Raw genomic sequence first — 15275 nt, forward strand, 5'->3', positions numbered from 1 at the left:
GGCAGCCCACTCCAGCATTGTCTGGAGAATCCCATGGACAGAGGAGCCTGGTGGGGTATAGTCCATGGGATTGCAAAGAGTCAGACACCAGAGTGACTAGACAACAAGAGGAGTAGCAAATTACACTCTTTCTAGAAATAGGACTCTTGAAACTAATTGTGGAAGAAAGCAATGTTGTTTTTCTTTTCTTTTAAACACCTGGATCCCTGAGTAAAATGAAAGTAGAAGCTTTTTAAATGTATCCCTTGACTCACATTACTGCTGGGTCTGAGATTTCACGTCTGCAGGAGAAGCCCTCTCCGGGCTCATGGCTGCCTCTGTTGCCGCGTCTTCTAAGGGGCTGATCTGTTATTTTAGGTGGGCGGTCCAGTGGTTAAGATTCTGTGCTTCTACTTCGGGGGTCACTGGTTCGATCCCTGGCCAGGAAACTAAGATCCCACATGCTGTGCAGCCAAAAAAAAAAAAAGAAATATTGGTGGATTAGGTGACTAGAGGAGGCAGTGAGTTAGGGAGAAGCGCCTGAGAATTCTAGGTCCTTGCTGTGACCTTCTCCTGCCCCGTGTCTCAGGGGGTCCTTCCCAAGCGTCTTGAAATACTCCCATAGCCCTTGAGGAGGGCCACCACGGACACAGTGAGTGATGGGGTTCTGTTGCTCTGGTGACCGGTTGCCGCCAAGGTTCTGGAAAGAGGCAGATCTGGGTGGCCCAGACTTGGAGGCCGGCTGCTGGCAGAAGCCTTCAAGAGAAGAACGCAGGAGCAGAAGCGCAGTCCTGGTTCTGTTTTCCCTCAGCGATGCCCACTCTGTCTGTGTTCACAGATGTGCCCATGGCCCAAAAGCTAGAGGGCAGCTTGCTCAAGACCTACAAGCAAGATGACAACCCTAACAAGATGTTCCTGGCCTATAAAGGTAGAAGCCTCCTTGTTTGGGGGTGTGAGATGCCGGGTACCATGACCGCCTCTAGGAGGCAGTGTTCCCACTGCCACAGAGGGGTCGAGAGAGCATAAACCTCCCTAGACAGAGAGGTCTCTTCCTGTGAACAGAATTACCTAGCAGGGAAAGGAGCAGAAAACCTCGTGGGTGGGTCTGGGCCCTCTGCCCTTCTCTGCGGGTTCCTGGCATTTGATAAGGGCTGTATCCTCTCCCGGGCTTCCCAGGTGGCACTAAAGAACTCACCTGCCAATGCAGGAGACGGTAGTGACTGGGGTTCGATCCCTGGGTTGGGAAGATCTCCTGGAGAAGGGCATGGCAACCCACTCCAATATTCTTGCTTGGAGCATCCCATGGACAAAGGAGCCTGGCGGGCTACAGTCCATAGGGTCCCAAAAAGTTGGACACGACTGAATCAACTTAGTACACACACGTATCCTTTCCCCGAGCTCTGTGCTGGAGCCTGTGAGGACACTGCGTTTCCTAAAGCCTCTTCATTCTCCCCTTCTCCCTCCTCTGCTCCTGAACCAAGAATGGCTCCTAAACTGTTCTGGGATGCAGCCAGCCCTTCCCACGGTGAAAGTCGGTGTTCAGTCCCACATGAAAAGTGAAAGTGTTAGTCACTGACTGTAGCCTACCAGGCTCCTCTGTCTGTGGGATTCTCCAGGCAAGATTACTGGAGTGAGTTGTCATTTCTTTCTCCAGGGGATCTTCCCGACCCAGGAATCAAACCTGGGTCTCCTGCATTGCAGGCAGATTCTTTACCGTCTGCGCCACCAGGGAAGCCCAACCTATAACTCTCCCATTGTCTGTCATCTTTGCCCTTTAAAATGGCCTAGGTTTCTGTTGTCTTTTTCAAAAAAATGAAAATTAGACATACCCACTAACAACACAACGTTTTTTATAAAGGGGTGGGGGGAAGAAAAGGAAAGTTGTCTTTTCCTAGGCAACTTCCCAAAGCACCAAGAGAACCAGGACAGATTTGTGGGGTGTCTGCAGAGCCCACAGGCTTGCAGGACCACGGTGGGCCTCCAGAGACGCCTCTGCCCTTCCTGTCACAGTCTGCATGACCAGCGAAGGCAAACCCTGGGTGTCCTCGGTGGTACGCAAGACTCGAATGCAGATTGCCCAAGATCCCTCCCTGAACTATGAGTACACGCCGGTGATGGGCATGAAATCATTCGTCCAGGCTTCCCTGAACCTCCTCTTTGGAAAGAACAGCCAAGTCATCGTGGAGAACAGGGTGAGGAGCAGGGCCCTTCCCTCGCTCACTGAGACCCAAGGAGCAGAGAGTGGGGGTCTGGGATTGTACAATCGCAAACGAGAAAAGAGTTTAGAGGGGCCCAGCGAGGTCCAGAGTGTCCCAAGCCTTTGCACTGGAGGACAGAGCCAGGATCAAGACCCAAGCCGGGGGTCTCCACACCAGCCCCCACTGCTGGGGTGCCAGCTCTTTCAAGAAGGGAATGATCCGAACCTGAGTGGTGATGGTATCACCATCCCTCACTCTTTTTTTTTTTTTTAATGGTTTCATGATTTTTAATGGTTGAAAAATCAAACAGGGATGATATTTGGGGACACATGAAAATGACATGAAATTCAAATTTCAGTGTCCAGAAAAATGTTATTGGAACATGACCACGATCATTTACTTGTCATGTCAAGAGCGGCCTTCTGCTCTAAAGGCAGCACTGGGTAGTTTATACGACCTGAGTGAGCGAGCGATCAAGTGATCATCGCTCAGTTGTGTCCAACTCTTTGGGACCCCATGGACTGTAGCCCGCCAGGCTCCTTTGTCCATGGAATTCTGGAGGCAAGAACACTGGAGCGTGGGTTGCCATTTCAGCATAAAATATTGACTGTTTGGTCCTCTGCAGACAAAGGCTGCCCATGCCTGGTATGAACGTGAGCACCACGAAGGGTGGAGGGCATTCGTTTTATTCCCTTATGTATCCCAAGTGCCCAACACTGTCTGGCACCTAGCAGGGGTTGAATGAGTCAGTGGAGGTGCATGACGGGAGCACGTGGCCTTGACCTCCTAGAGCAAGGTCGTCCATCCCCGGCACCTTTGTTTTTGCTGGCAGGCAGGGGGTGTGCAAACCGTGGGAGACAGTGGCGCTTTCCAACTCGGGGCTCAGTTCCTCAAAACTTGGTGTCAGAATTCTCAGATAGTTTACATCGTTTCTTCTCAAAAAGGTGAGTGGCAGACCCTTGCCTCGCCCCGTTCCTGATTCCCACCCCACCACCTGCAGTCTTCACTGCTGTCCCTTCTCACTCTGTCCAGAGAAAAACGGTTGAAGGGCTGAGGTATACTTGTCCTTTTCCTGTTCCTGTCCTCCCTTCGGCGACTCATCCCCCGCCCCTGCCCGGGACCCATTCTCTGGTGTGTCTGCCTCCCATCTCTCCACTTCTTGCGTGCCAGCTGGTGGCAGGGTTTCTGTGTTCCCACAGAACCTCATGGACTCATCTTCCAGGACATGGGCTTTACAGTTTATGAATACACCTTCTGGGACTCTGCGCATCTGTGCTTGGATGCCAATATGCTCCTCGATGTGTTGGAGGTAGAGGTTCCCCCTGTGCTCTCAGCAGCTTCTCCCCAGACCTGGTTTACAGCCTTCCTTTTCTCCTAAACCTCCCACACCCCGACTCCGGTCATCCAAGACCTTTTATAGGCTCGGATTCACAGCCCTTTAGTAGAAACCCACGTGGAGGATGGCTTCTCCTCCCAGCGTCCCCCTGCCATGACCTGTGTGGTCAGGGAGGCGCCCGACAGGACAGTCTTTCCCCGCAGGATGCCCCGCACGGCTGCATCTTTGTGATCGGGAGTATCGGCAACTGTCAGTTGACCCCGAGTCAATGGACACAGTTGATGACCCTGATGAAGGTGAGCCCACCTCCCGCCTGGCTCTCCTCCGTCTCAGGACCTCCCATGCCTCTGGGAGTCCCTCTCCCTCCTCATTCTCTTTTTTCTCCTGCAGAGCAGGGAGATATTTCCATTTTTTGACATTCCCCATCAAGGTTTATCCACCGGTGACCTGGAGGAAGATGCTAGTTTCTTACACTACTTTGTGTCTCAAGGATTTGAGTTCTTCTGCAGCCAGTCTCTATCCAAGAATTTTGGTATTTATGGTATGTCATGGGCAGGGGGAGCAGGGAGGACTTGATGGCGCCACAGCTGGGGCACAGGACACGTTTGACGTCTCCTACCCTCTAGAGAGAGCCCAGAGCTGCAGAGCACCCCAGGGCACCTGGGAGGCAGAAAGGAAGGGCACTGGGCTACACATCAGGGTCTGTGGTACGGTCTCAGCTCAGCTGCTCAAGTTGACTCCGGTTAAATCATCTCATACCCCTTAGGCTTCTGTTTCTTCAACTGGAAGTTGAAGGGGTGGGACTTAGTGATGTTTCAAGCCCCTTTCACCTTAAAAAAAAAAACCCACCTTTTTGAAATCTATTATAATTTTTGGCTGTGCTGCGTCTTTGTTGCTGTGCTTGGGCTTTCTCTAGTTGTGGGACTCGGGCTTCTTCCTGTGGGGTTTCACTTGTTGCAGAGCATTGGCTCTAGGGCACAGGGGCTCAGCAGCTGTGGTTCTTGGGCTTTGGAGTCCAAGCTCAGTAGTTGTGGTACAGGGGCTTAGATGTTCCATGGCATGTGGAATCTTCCTGGACCAGGGATTGAACCCACGTCCCCTGCATTGGCAGGCAGACTCTTAACCACTGGACCACAGGGAGGGGCCGCCTTCCACCTTTAAGACTCTTACTTGTGGCTACTTTTCTTGGCAAGCAGAGCCAGCGCCGAATTCGTGGGGCCTGGATGGGGCCTTCTTGGTGAGGCTGGGTGGCAGGCCCTGTCGTCCAGCTCTCCCCTTTGCACGGCTAGAGGCAGAGACTGAGGGCACCGCCTGGGAACGGTGGGGGTGCTGAGACAGGCCATCTGTCCCATCGCTGCAGACGAAGGAGTGGGCACTCTTGTGGTGGTGGCACTCAACAACCAGCTCCTGCTGCGTGTCCTCTCCCAGCTGATGAACTTCGCGCGGGCCCTGTGGCTAAACCCTCCCACCACGGGTGCCCGCATCATCACCTCTATCCTGTGTAACCCTGCCATGCAGGGAGAATGGTAAGGGCAGGGAGAGGGGCAGGACGGGTGGGCAGAGGCTCCGCATTCCCACAGACCCGCTGACTCACAGGATGCCAGGGCTACTTTCCTTCCTGCCCACGTTGCCTCTTTTATTGGGAAGCCCCAGTGGCAGTGCAGAAGGTTGGGGGAGTGGGTAACGGGATGCTCTTTGGGGGCACAGGTCGGCTTATTATTGAATTGTTTGAATGCTCTCAGTTTGCAAGAGGAGATGGGGAAGCACCGAGGACCTGCTCCTTTGGCAAAGTCAGCCAGAGAGTCTGCTTCCCTTGCTTACATTAACATGGGCTGAAAACCCCTCCCGTTTATAACTGTCCCAGATGGATGCTTACTTTTGAAGGGAGAAGAGGGGAAAGGCAATGAAGAGGTCGAGAGCCTGGGGAGACCTTATGCTCTCCATTTCTTGACGTCCTTCCCTTGGCAGGAGACAGAGTCTGGAAGGGGTTGTAGAGAACATCATGATGACCAAAGAAAAGGTGAAGGAGAAGCTCCGGCTTCTGGGAACCCCTGGCTCCTGGGATCACATCACTGAGCAGAAAGGGTCCCACAGCTATCTTGGACTCAACTGTAAGTACCTAGGAAGGGACAGCTCTCTCGTTTCTGACCTTGGATTTGGGCTTGTATTTGAGCATAAATTTCATGGACCAGGTAACCCGTCCCTAGCTTCACCTCAGACTTTGATTCTTTCCTGAGGAAAGTGGAGCTGCTTTGGGACTCTTGTGACTCCCCAGAAATGCTGACATTTCCTACCGTCCATAATTCACCCTGGGCTAGAGGGGAGCGGGATGGGACCACCCTAGGATCTGAGGCCCTATGGTCGTCACCAGCCCAACAGGTGGAATATCTGATCAGTGAAAAGCATATCTATATTCCCAAGAATGGTCGGATCAACTTCACCTGTATCAATTCCTACAACATAGATTACATCACCTCGAGCATCAACGAGGCTGTCTGCTTCACAAAGGACTCAGAGAAATAGCTTCTGAAAGTAAATGACCCCTGATTGGAATAAAAGCTTTAGTCTTTACAAAAGTCCTGTGCTGATTATTCATTGCTATAGTTCATTTCTCTGCAGAGCACCCTCTCTCTCCCCATCTATCTATAAAATATTGGCCTGGCCTCAGCAAAGAGGGGTAAAAAAGACCCAGAGAAGAAGGGAATGTTTGCATTCATTGACCATCTCATATTTGTTGAGCACCTACCATACCATATATTGGGCTTCCCTTATAGCTCAGTTGGTAAAGAATCTGCAGTGCGGGAGACCTGGGTTTGATCCCTGGGTTGGGAAGCTCCCCTGGAGAAGGGAAATACCCACTCCAGTATTCTGGTCTGGATAATTCCAAGGACATGTTACAGTCCATAGGGTTGCAAAGAGTTGGACACGACTGAGTGACTTTCACATACCATATTGAGGCCTGATCTGGTGTCTTAGTCCATTTGGGCTGCTGTAACAAAATATCATAGACTGGGTGTCTTATCAACAACAGAAATTCATTAAGATTCTTAGATTTCTGGAAGCTGAGAAGTCCAGGATCAAGTTACAAACAGATTCAGTGCCTAGTGAAAGCCTATCTCCTGGTTCATAAGCAGCACCTCTGGCTGCAACCTCACATGGTGGGAGGAGTGAGGGATCCCTGGGGCCTCTTTTATGAGGACACTAACCCCATTCATGAGGGCCCCACCTTCATGACCTAATGACATCCCAATACCAACACATTGGAGATTAGGTTCCAACATATGCTTTTTATTTATTTATTTATTTTTGGCTGTACATGGGTTTTCTCTAGTTGCAGTGAGCAGGGGCTACTCTCTTGTTGTGGTCCCCAGGATTCTGATTGCAATGGCTTCTCTTGTGTGGCACGGACTCTAGAACACAGGCTCAGTATTTGTGGCACACGGGCTTAGTTGCTCTGTGGCATGTGGAATCTTCCTGGACCAGGAATCAAACCTTTGTCCTGTGCATTGGCCTGCAGATTCTTAACCACTGGCCCACCAGAGAAGTCCCAGCATATGCATTTTGAGGGGATACAAATATGCAGACCATAGCATACAGGCATCAAAAGCTATGGAAAAAGCAGACACAGTCCAGTTCATTTCCTCTGGAAGCTTACAATCTAGTTGGAGGATGAACCTTGCATGTAGGCATGCGAAGTCGCTTCTGTCGTGTCTGACTCTTTGCCACCCTATGGACTATGGTCACTAAAGTGACAATTGGGAGTCTGTTAATACATAGAACTCTGCAAATCCCCAGCAGGTATGACACTGCTGATGCTCTTATGAAACCTTCCACCCCAGCTGGGGAAAAACAACTCACATGGTAAAAATGGAGCTCATCATAAAAGGTGACATGTAAATAAGTACGTCTCAGGGAAAGGTTAACCCAGCAGGACTTAAGTGCCCAAACTTCATATATTCTAAGGGACTTCAGGAATGGCCCTTGACCAGTGGCTGAGAAATGAAGTCTAAGCTCTTAGAGTTTCCTGCCTGACAAGAGTGCCTTGTGTGATGAAGCCCTTGGGTCATTCTGTGCCACTTGGGTGTCCGGGGCTGGAGACTGAGGAGTTAAGTTCAGTTATACAGGCCCTGCATGCCCACGTGATTGAGCCCCCCGTAAAAACTTGGGATACCAAAGTCTTGATGTGCCTCACTGGCAACACCTCCCACATACTGTCATGTTGGTGCTGGGAGAATTGGGCACTGTCTGTGCAATTGGAACAGGACAGCTGGACAGGAAACTGGAAGCTTCTGCCTGGTATCTCCTGGATTCCATCCTATCTACCCTTTTCCTTTGCTAATTTTAGTCTGTTTCCTTCCACCGTAATAAACTATGAGTGTAACAGCACAAGATTTAGGCAAGTCCATTTTTAGCTGCTTTGAATTCCCTGTTCTCACAGGGAGTGCAGACAAAGTGAACAGCCTCATGGGGTTGGGCTTAAGATCCCCAAACCTATGTGTAAAGGCTGGGGGGGCTCCTGCCTGGAAAATAAATAGTTCCTTTCCCCTAAATTGTAATTCTTGTGAGAGGAAGCAGAGATTCTGTCTAGAGGTCTTGTAAGTGAGCCAGATTGCAAGCAAGTTCATGGAGCAAGTGGGGTCATCTCCTTTGGTTTCCTGGTGCTTAAAGATGAATTTATCTTGAGTCGGTGTTTATCCACAGATGAAGATTATCCTCTCAGGTCTTCTGAAGATGCCTATGTCCCAGGTTCTAAGGGCTTCTAATCTGAATGCCAGAAGATCTCTAGAAAAACCCTTAGTGCTTGTGGGTCGCATTTTTAACCATCCTCAAAGCATAAAGATAAAATTTATTCAGCCAGGCTCTCCCCAACCTCCCAAGCCTAATAAAATAATCCTATTGACTTTCAGGTTATATATCAATATATATTTATATTCAAAAAAGTTTGCTTCTAAGGCATCTCTGACTGATGGGATTACAAATTACATTCATATTTGTGTATTTTAACTTTTATATGAAAAATTACTCTTATAAAAATATATATGAGGTGAGTCTTGGTGATTGGATTTGCATGGCTTTCGGTGAAATAAACTTTAAAAGAAAATATTAAAATAATAGTAATTATTATTTTTGACTGCTCCGCCTGGCTTTCAGGACCTCAGTTTCCCCTACCAGGGATTGAACCTGGGCCATGTCAGTGAAAGCCTGGAATTCTAACCACTAGCCCAACAGTGCGTAGAGTATGGGCCTGCATGCTTGGTCGTGTCTGACTCTTTGCAACCCCATGGACTGCAGCCCGTCAGGCTCCTCTGTCCATGGGATTTCCCAGACAAGAATACTGGAGTGGGTTGCCATTTCCTACTCCAGGGGATCTTCCCAACCCAGGGATCGAACCAGTGTCTCCTGCATCTCCTGTGTTGGTAGTCAGATTCTTTACCACGGAGCCACCTCGGAAGCCCTACTAGCCCACCAGGGAACTCCCTAAAATAAGTTATTTTAAACTTTTACTTTAAAAGTTTTATTAACAAAGGTTACATAGCAGCATTACTAATGAAAGTTTGTGAACATCTTAAGAGCGGAACAATAAGGATATAGTGAAGCAATCATATCAACTTAGTGGAATATTATGCATTCATTAAAATGATGGTTATTAACACCAGGTAGTACACTCACATGCAACCAGGGAAGTACTTATATAATAAGTAATAAGAATACAAAATTCCATGCACATAAGCCAGGAGTAATATGAAAGACTGAAAATAATGATTTGTTAGGAATAGTAGGAGGTGGGCAATTTTCCCATTTGGATTTCTTCATACTGGGGTGGTGATAACATGGGAAGAAATATTTTTTCACTTTTTATTCTTGGGAGCCAGTCTTTCTTTGAAACGTGATGTAGGACACTGGAGACATGGGAGCTTGGCTTGAGTAAACTGTCAGTGAACACATCTGGTTCTTCCAAGGAGTCCAGACTGTAACCATGACCTTTACTATCATAGCTGATGGTTGTGGAGTGCTACCTGGAGCTGCACTATTTAAGCACTTTAGGTCCATCTTCCCACTTAATCCTCATAACATTTCAAGCAGGTAAGTTATTATTATTATTATCATCCTTGTTTACAGTGTCGGTGAGCACCAGGAACCTGTCCAGATTGGGTCACACAGCTGACAAAAGCTGCAGACCAGCCTTGGTGCCTTGACCCTTGCTTCGGGGTGCTGCCTTCCCCCAGGCAGGCTGCTTCCATCACCCCTTCATTCTTGCCCCCCAACCACCCAGAAGGTAATAAGCGCCCAGAGCAGAGCCCAGAGGGCAACCGCTGGGGCCCAGAGGAGCCTCCAGGGTCCACAAGCCTGGAGCCAGGTGTACCGCCTGCGTTTTGCAGAGAAGTAAGAGCTGCAGAAATACTTGCCCCCCAAGCCCCCACCCTCCCCTCCCCTACCTTCCCCGCCCAGCAGATACAGCCCTCTAAGCTGAGGGTTGATCAGGACAAGGAGATGAAGGAACAGGTAGGAGGGAGGGAGGGATCCACAGGCTTTCTTAGGACCGGAAAACCTTGCTGGAGAAGGTGGCCACCACCAACCGCTCTAGGGTAGCGGGTTGGGACTTCTCTGACTGCCCAGTGGTTAAGGCTCTGGGTTCCCAACGCAGGAGGCATGGGTTTGATCCTTGGTGGGAGAACTAAGATCCCACATGCTGCGCTGCACATAAAATGAACAGTCTGTGGCTGGCGAGACTTCAGGGAGGCCAGGTTTCAGGCTCCGGGTCTGGTAATTCTGCACCGACACTGCGGTTCCGCTTTCCCTGGTGCCAGGCAGGTTCCTCCCCACTGGCCCAGCCATCTTCACTTGTCTGATGTGTGAGTTTTGGGAAGCAGGGCGCCAGGGAGGAAGTAGTCCACGGTGCGCTCATCTTTTCCCCCTACATCTGCCATGGGGGGGTCTTGGTCTACCAAGTGAATCCACCTCTGTCGCTGCCCTGAGACGCCAATGTTATCTCCGCCAGGGCGCACCAGGATTCCAGAAGCTTCCAAAGGGTCCAGGGACAAGTGTCCCCCAGTCTCTACTCAGGCTTGCGGGTGCCGAGTCCACCAGTTTGTGATTGCGTGCCCTGAGCTTTCCCAGCATTTCTGGGGCTGCCTTCTCCCTTTTTCCATCGGCTGTAGGTCCCAGCAAGACCTTCCACTGCAAGAAAACCTACAAGGTTGTTCCCGATTTTCACTGGTTGGCTGCTGCTGCTAAGTTGCTTCAGTCGTGTCCGACGCTGTGAGACCCCACAGACGGCAGCTCACCAGGCTCCCCCGTCCCTGGGATTCTCCAGGCCAGAATACTGGAGTGGGTTGCCATTTCCTTCTCCAATTTACTGGTCGGCAAGTGGCTGCAAATGTACCAGGAGAAGCCCGAACAGGGTGCTTCTTCTAGGAAACCCAGTTCTCCCTAGGTAGAGATGGCCCCAGGCTCGCCTCCAAATTGCGGGTGTCTGTGTGTGTGTTGGAGGGAGGCAGGGTTGGGAGGACGCCCAGCTTGGGCTGAGGAAAGTGGAGGATGGGGTTCTGCGATGGGGCAAGCGAGGAGGCCCAAGGACAGAGAGGGCCCTGGAAGAACTGGAAGGTACCCTGAAGCAGAGCATCCGGCTGCGGGTGTCAGGTGACCGGCCCAACCACCCGCTGGCGGGTAGAAGGGCGCCGAGGGCTGGGAGAAAGGCGTTTTCTACTTAGGAATAGGTCTGGGACCCTGTTCGAAGGCTGGGGCTTGCGTCCCCGGACAGGCTGGAGGGCCGATCATTGGTACTGGGGCGGTAGGGGCCCTGGTGGGGGACGGGCTCGGGACTGCTCGTGAGCGCCCCCAGCAGGCTTCGCCTTCGCTCGCGGTTCTCCTCCTGCCTGGGCACTAGGGTCTTCCCGGGCAGCCTACTCCTCTCTCGTGGACGTGAACGTGCTAACCCTCATCCCATCCCGTGATTTGAGATCTAAGCTCCGTTCTCTCGCTTTCTCATCACTGTCCAGCCACACCAGTCTTTTTCCAGTTCCTCCAGTATAAACAAGCCTTCCTTTCTCAGGGCCTTGGCACAGTCTCTCCTGTTTTCTCTGCTTTTTGCAAGGTCTGTTCTTTCTCATCGTAGGGGCTCCAGCTCTCAGCTTAAATATTGCCGCTCCACCCCACTCCTCTCCCTCAACACACTTAAGGGTTTTTATGTAACCAGCCTATAAAGTATGGGCTTCCTTGGTGTCTCAGATGGTAAAGATCAGCCTGCAATTCTGGGGACCAGGGTTTCATCCCTGGTTCAAGAAGATCCCCTGGAGAAAGGAATGTCAACCCACTCCAGTATTCTTGCCTGGAGAAGCCCTCGCACAGAGGAGCCTGACGGGCTACAATCTATGGGGTAGCAAAGAGTCGGACAGGACAGAGCAACTAACACACAGCCTACTAAGTAAGGTCTCCCCTCCTCCGCAAATACCTCATTTCCTTTCCTTCTTGCTGCCTTTATACTTCTTGCTGCAGTTTGGATTTATTTTGCTTTATTCTCTGACTTTGCCAATTTAATGTATAACAGCGCAAGGAACATATTTGTGCTGTCAAACCTGTGACTGGCACAAGAGGTTATCTCTCCAGTATTTGTGATAGCATTTTTATTAACTAATGGCCTCCTTGCTCCTTAGAACATTAGGACCGGAAGAAGCCTCCTGGGATAGGGCCGTTCTGCGGAAACCTGTGCTGTCTGCAGCAGCTCCAATCTACTGGGGTATTGGGTTGGTCTTCATTTCCTGAATCCTCACTTAGAGACAAAGTCAGCTACCTCTGAGGGGCAGGATTCCTGGGCCCTTGCATGGGGATTCATAGCATCAATTAAAAAAAAAAATGTGGGGATTTCCCTGGTGGTCCAGTGGCTAAAACTCTACACTGCCAAAGCAGGGGGCCTGGTTCAATCTCTAATCACAGAACTAGATCCCACGTGCAGCAACAAAGACCCGGTGCAGCCAAATAAATAAATAAACAATATTTAAAAAATCTGAATATCATTTTTTTTTTCAGAATCAAGAGGAACTTGAGCTATGAGACAGGGAACAGAGGTTAGACCTAGGAGGAGAATGACATTAAAAATGATACCAAGGTAGAGATGTAAAGAGTTCTGGAGTCTGGTTGCACAAGAATGTGAATGTCCTCAACACTGCTGGACTTGCTTGCTGGTGCTCAGTTGTGCCCGCTTCTTTGCGATCCCATGGACTGTAGCCCGCCAGGCTCCTCTGTCTGTGGAATTTTCCAGGCCAGAATACTGGAGTGGGCTGCCATTTCCTCCTCCAGGGAATCTTCCTGATTCAGGGATTGAACTGGAATCTCCTGCATCTCCTGCGTTGGGAGAAGGATTCTTTACCACCACTCCACTCGGGAAGCCCCTAGGACTACTGGACCGTACAACTTAAAACATGTAAATTTTACACTGTATAGCACAGGAAACTTCTCCATATTCTGTAATGGCCTATATGGGAAAAGAATCTAAAAGCTAGTGGATATATGCGGATGTATGGCTGATTCATTTTCTTGTACAGCAGAAACTAACACAGTGTTGTAAATCAACTATACTCCAATCAAATTTTTTTTAAAAAATGTAAATTTTGTATTATGTGTGTTTTACCACTACTGGAAAAAAAAAGTTACTGGGCAACAACACATCTTCCATGAGAACTTTTAGGCAGTCTACCCTACGAGTCCCTTGACTGCTAACCACCCCTTCCTACCAGGAAGTGCAGAAGTTCAATGACAGAATTTGGGTTTAGGACCTGTCTTATCAACGGTATGTCGGGTATCGCTGATGTGGTTGGTGTGGGGATGGGGTGAGCATTCAGTTCAGTTCAGTTCAGTCATTCAGTTGTGTCCAACTCTTTGAGACCCCACAGACTGCAGCATGCCAGGTTTCCCTGTCCATTGCCAACTCCTGGAGTTTACTCAAACTCATGCCCATTGAGTTGGTGATGCCATCCCAACATCTCATCCTTTGTTGTCCCCTTCCCTTTTTGCCTTCAATCTTTCCCAGCATCAGGGTTTTTTCAAATGAGTCAGCTCTTCACATCAGTTGCCCAAAGTATCGGAGTTTCAGCTTCAGCATCAGACCTTCCAATGAATATTCAGGACTGATTTCCTTTAGGATGGACTGATTGCATCTCCTTGCAGTCCAAGGGATTCTCAAGAGTCTTCTCCAACAGCATAGTTGAGGTGAGCGTCAAGCCTTGGGAAATGGGTGGGTTTTGATGGAGGAGGTGTTGGAGTGGAGTAGCCAGGGGACACGGAGCCATCTCCACGGCTTGCCTGGCTGTCCTGCTCAATCTTTGCGTCTCCCAAGAGGCTTATGGGTGCAGTGGGAGGGAAACTCATTCCTGTCTAAAGGGGATTCTTCCAGGCTCACACACATTGGCTCGCTCCCGTTTCCCGACTTTTGGGACAGTAGGTGGTGCTGTTTAGCAAACTTAGGAACCGGGAAGAAGAACCCCGAATTCTCTACTTGAGAAGTGGGGCAGCTCTAGCCTGGCAACTCCCTCCTTCCATTGGCCAGGCAGAGGAGGGTGGTGGAGACAGGAACCTCCTTCCTCCTCAAACTCTAAACAACTCCCTAGCTGGCCCCAGGGAGGGGGAGGATTGGATCTGCTCTCAGGTGTCCTTCCCATATGTGTTGGCATCCCTGATGTCTTTGGAATGTAGTTCAGGTGAAGTCCTGGGTGGTGGCCACCTGAAGCTTGTCTGGGAAGGGTCAGGAAATTCGGAGGCATTTTCACACTGCCCTCCACCCACCAGGCTGACTCATTCTCCATCCAGGTTGGAGGTGGCCTCAATGACTTTGCCTGCTTCCCTGGTCCTAGGAGTCTCCCTTTTCGTGGAAAGCGCAAACTGTTCTGAGGCATCTTCAGTGCCACAGTAAAACAGCAAACACCTGAAAGCCATCTCCTCAACTTATTTTTAAAATGTATTTATTTATGTTTGCCTGCACTGGGTCTTTGTTGCTGCATGGAGGCTTTCTCTATTGCATTGAGTGGGGGCTACTCTTCACTGTGGTGCGTGGTCTCTGCATTGCGATGGCTTCTCTTGTTGCAGAGCACAGGCTCTAGGGTGCTGGGACACGCTGTAGTTGTGGCTCAGCAGCTTAGTTGTCCTCTCCGTTGGCAGGTGGATTCTTAACCAATGGACCACGAGGGAAGTCCCTCCTTCAACGTATTTTTAATTTTTAGGCTTCGGTCCAGTGATTGCAGGTTCCGGAAAACCTGTGCAGGGACTGGTCGGTGAACTTGGCTGTGCTCTCCCCATAGGTTAGGGCACCGGGTTAGGTAGGAGGTCTCCTTCTGTCCTGGGAATCCGGATTTGATTGTTTCACTGGGCTTTGTCCCCAACAATGACAGGATTCTGGGGAATGAAAACAACACTGGTTTGACAGCTTCAGCAAGTTTTTAAAAGCCCAGAGCCCAGCGTGACTTTGGGGCTCCATGGGCTGTTGCTCACTCTTAGCACAGTTTCACGCCCCTACCCGTGTTTTTCCTCTGCTTTGCCTTTCCCTAGTACCAATCTAATTTATGTGCTTTAACTTCGTTATATGGTTTTGTAAGCAGCCTCAAGTCCTTTTTGAAACAGGACAGGGTAAATAAATAGACAGAAAAACAGGGCTCTGAAAGGTTAGATGCTCTGATATTAGCTGAATTTTTGCTAATATAAGAAAGTGACTCCATCCCTCAGCTACCATAACATCCAGAATCTTCCATGGCTGATGACAGAGAGAGGATCTG

At 50.0% G+C, this 15275-nt stretch overlaps 1 protein-coding gene across 1 annotated transcript; it reads left to right on the forward strand.

Moving 5' to 3' along the window:
- The first annotated feature begins 792 nt into the window (after window positions 1-792).
- GOT1L1 (glutamic-oxaloacetic transaminase 1 like 1) lies at window positions 793-6040 on the forward strand. Its single transcript, XM_055416270.2, has 9 exons — window positions 793-907; window positions 1990-2171; window positions 3010-3121; window positions 3377-3486; window positions 3717-3809; window positions 3904-4054; window positions 4874-5039; window positions 5482-5624; window positions 5885-6040. Exons 1-9 carry the CDS (start codon window positions 793-795, stop codon window positions 6034-6036), a joined length of 1224 nt encoding a protein of 407 aa, XP_055272245.2. The 3' UTR covers window positions 6037-6040.
- The last annotated feature ends 9235 nt before the right edge of the window (window positions 6041-15275 follow it).

This window comes from Moschus berezovskii, chromosome 26, assembly GCF_049115385.1.
Source record: "Moschus berezovskii isolate FMDL1 chromosome 26, NW_MosBer_1.0, whole genome shotgun sequence".
Taxonomy (NCBI): Eukaryota; Metazoa; Chordata; class Mammalia; order Artiodactyla; family Moschidae; genus Moschus; species Moschus berezovskii.

Coding starts and splice junctions, on each gene's coding strand:
- GOT1L1 (XM_055416270.2), top strand. CDS start 793: ATGCCCACTCTGTCTGTGTTCACAGATGTGCCCATGGCCCAAAAGCTA. Junction 3,810..3,903: donor AGTTGATGACCCTGATGAAG/GTGAGCCCACCT, acceptor TTTCTCCTGCAG/AGCAGGGAGATATTTCCATT. Junction 5,625..5,884: donor CAGCTATCTTGGACTCAACT/GTAAGTACCTAG, acceptor GGTCGTCACCAG/CCCAACAGGTGGAATATCTG.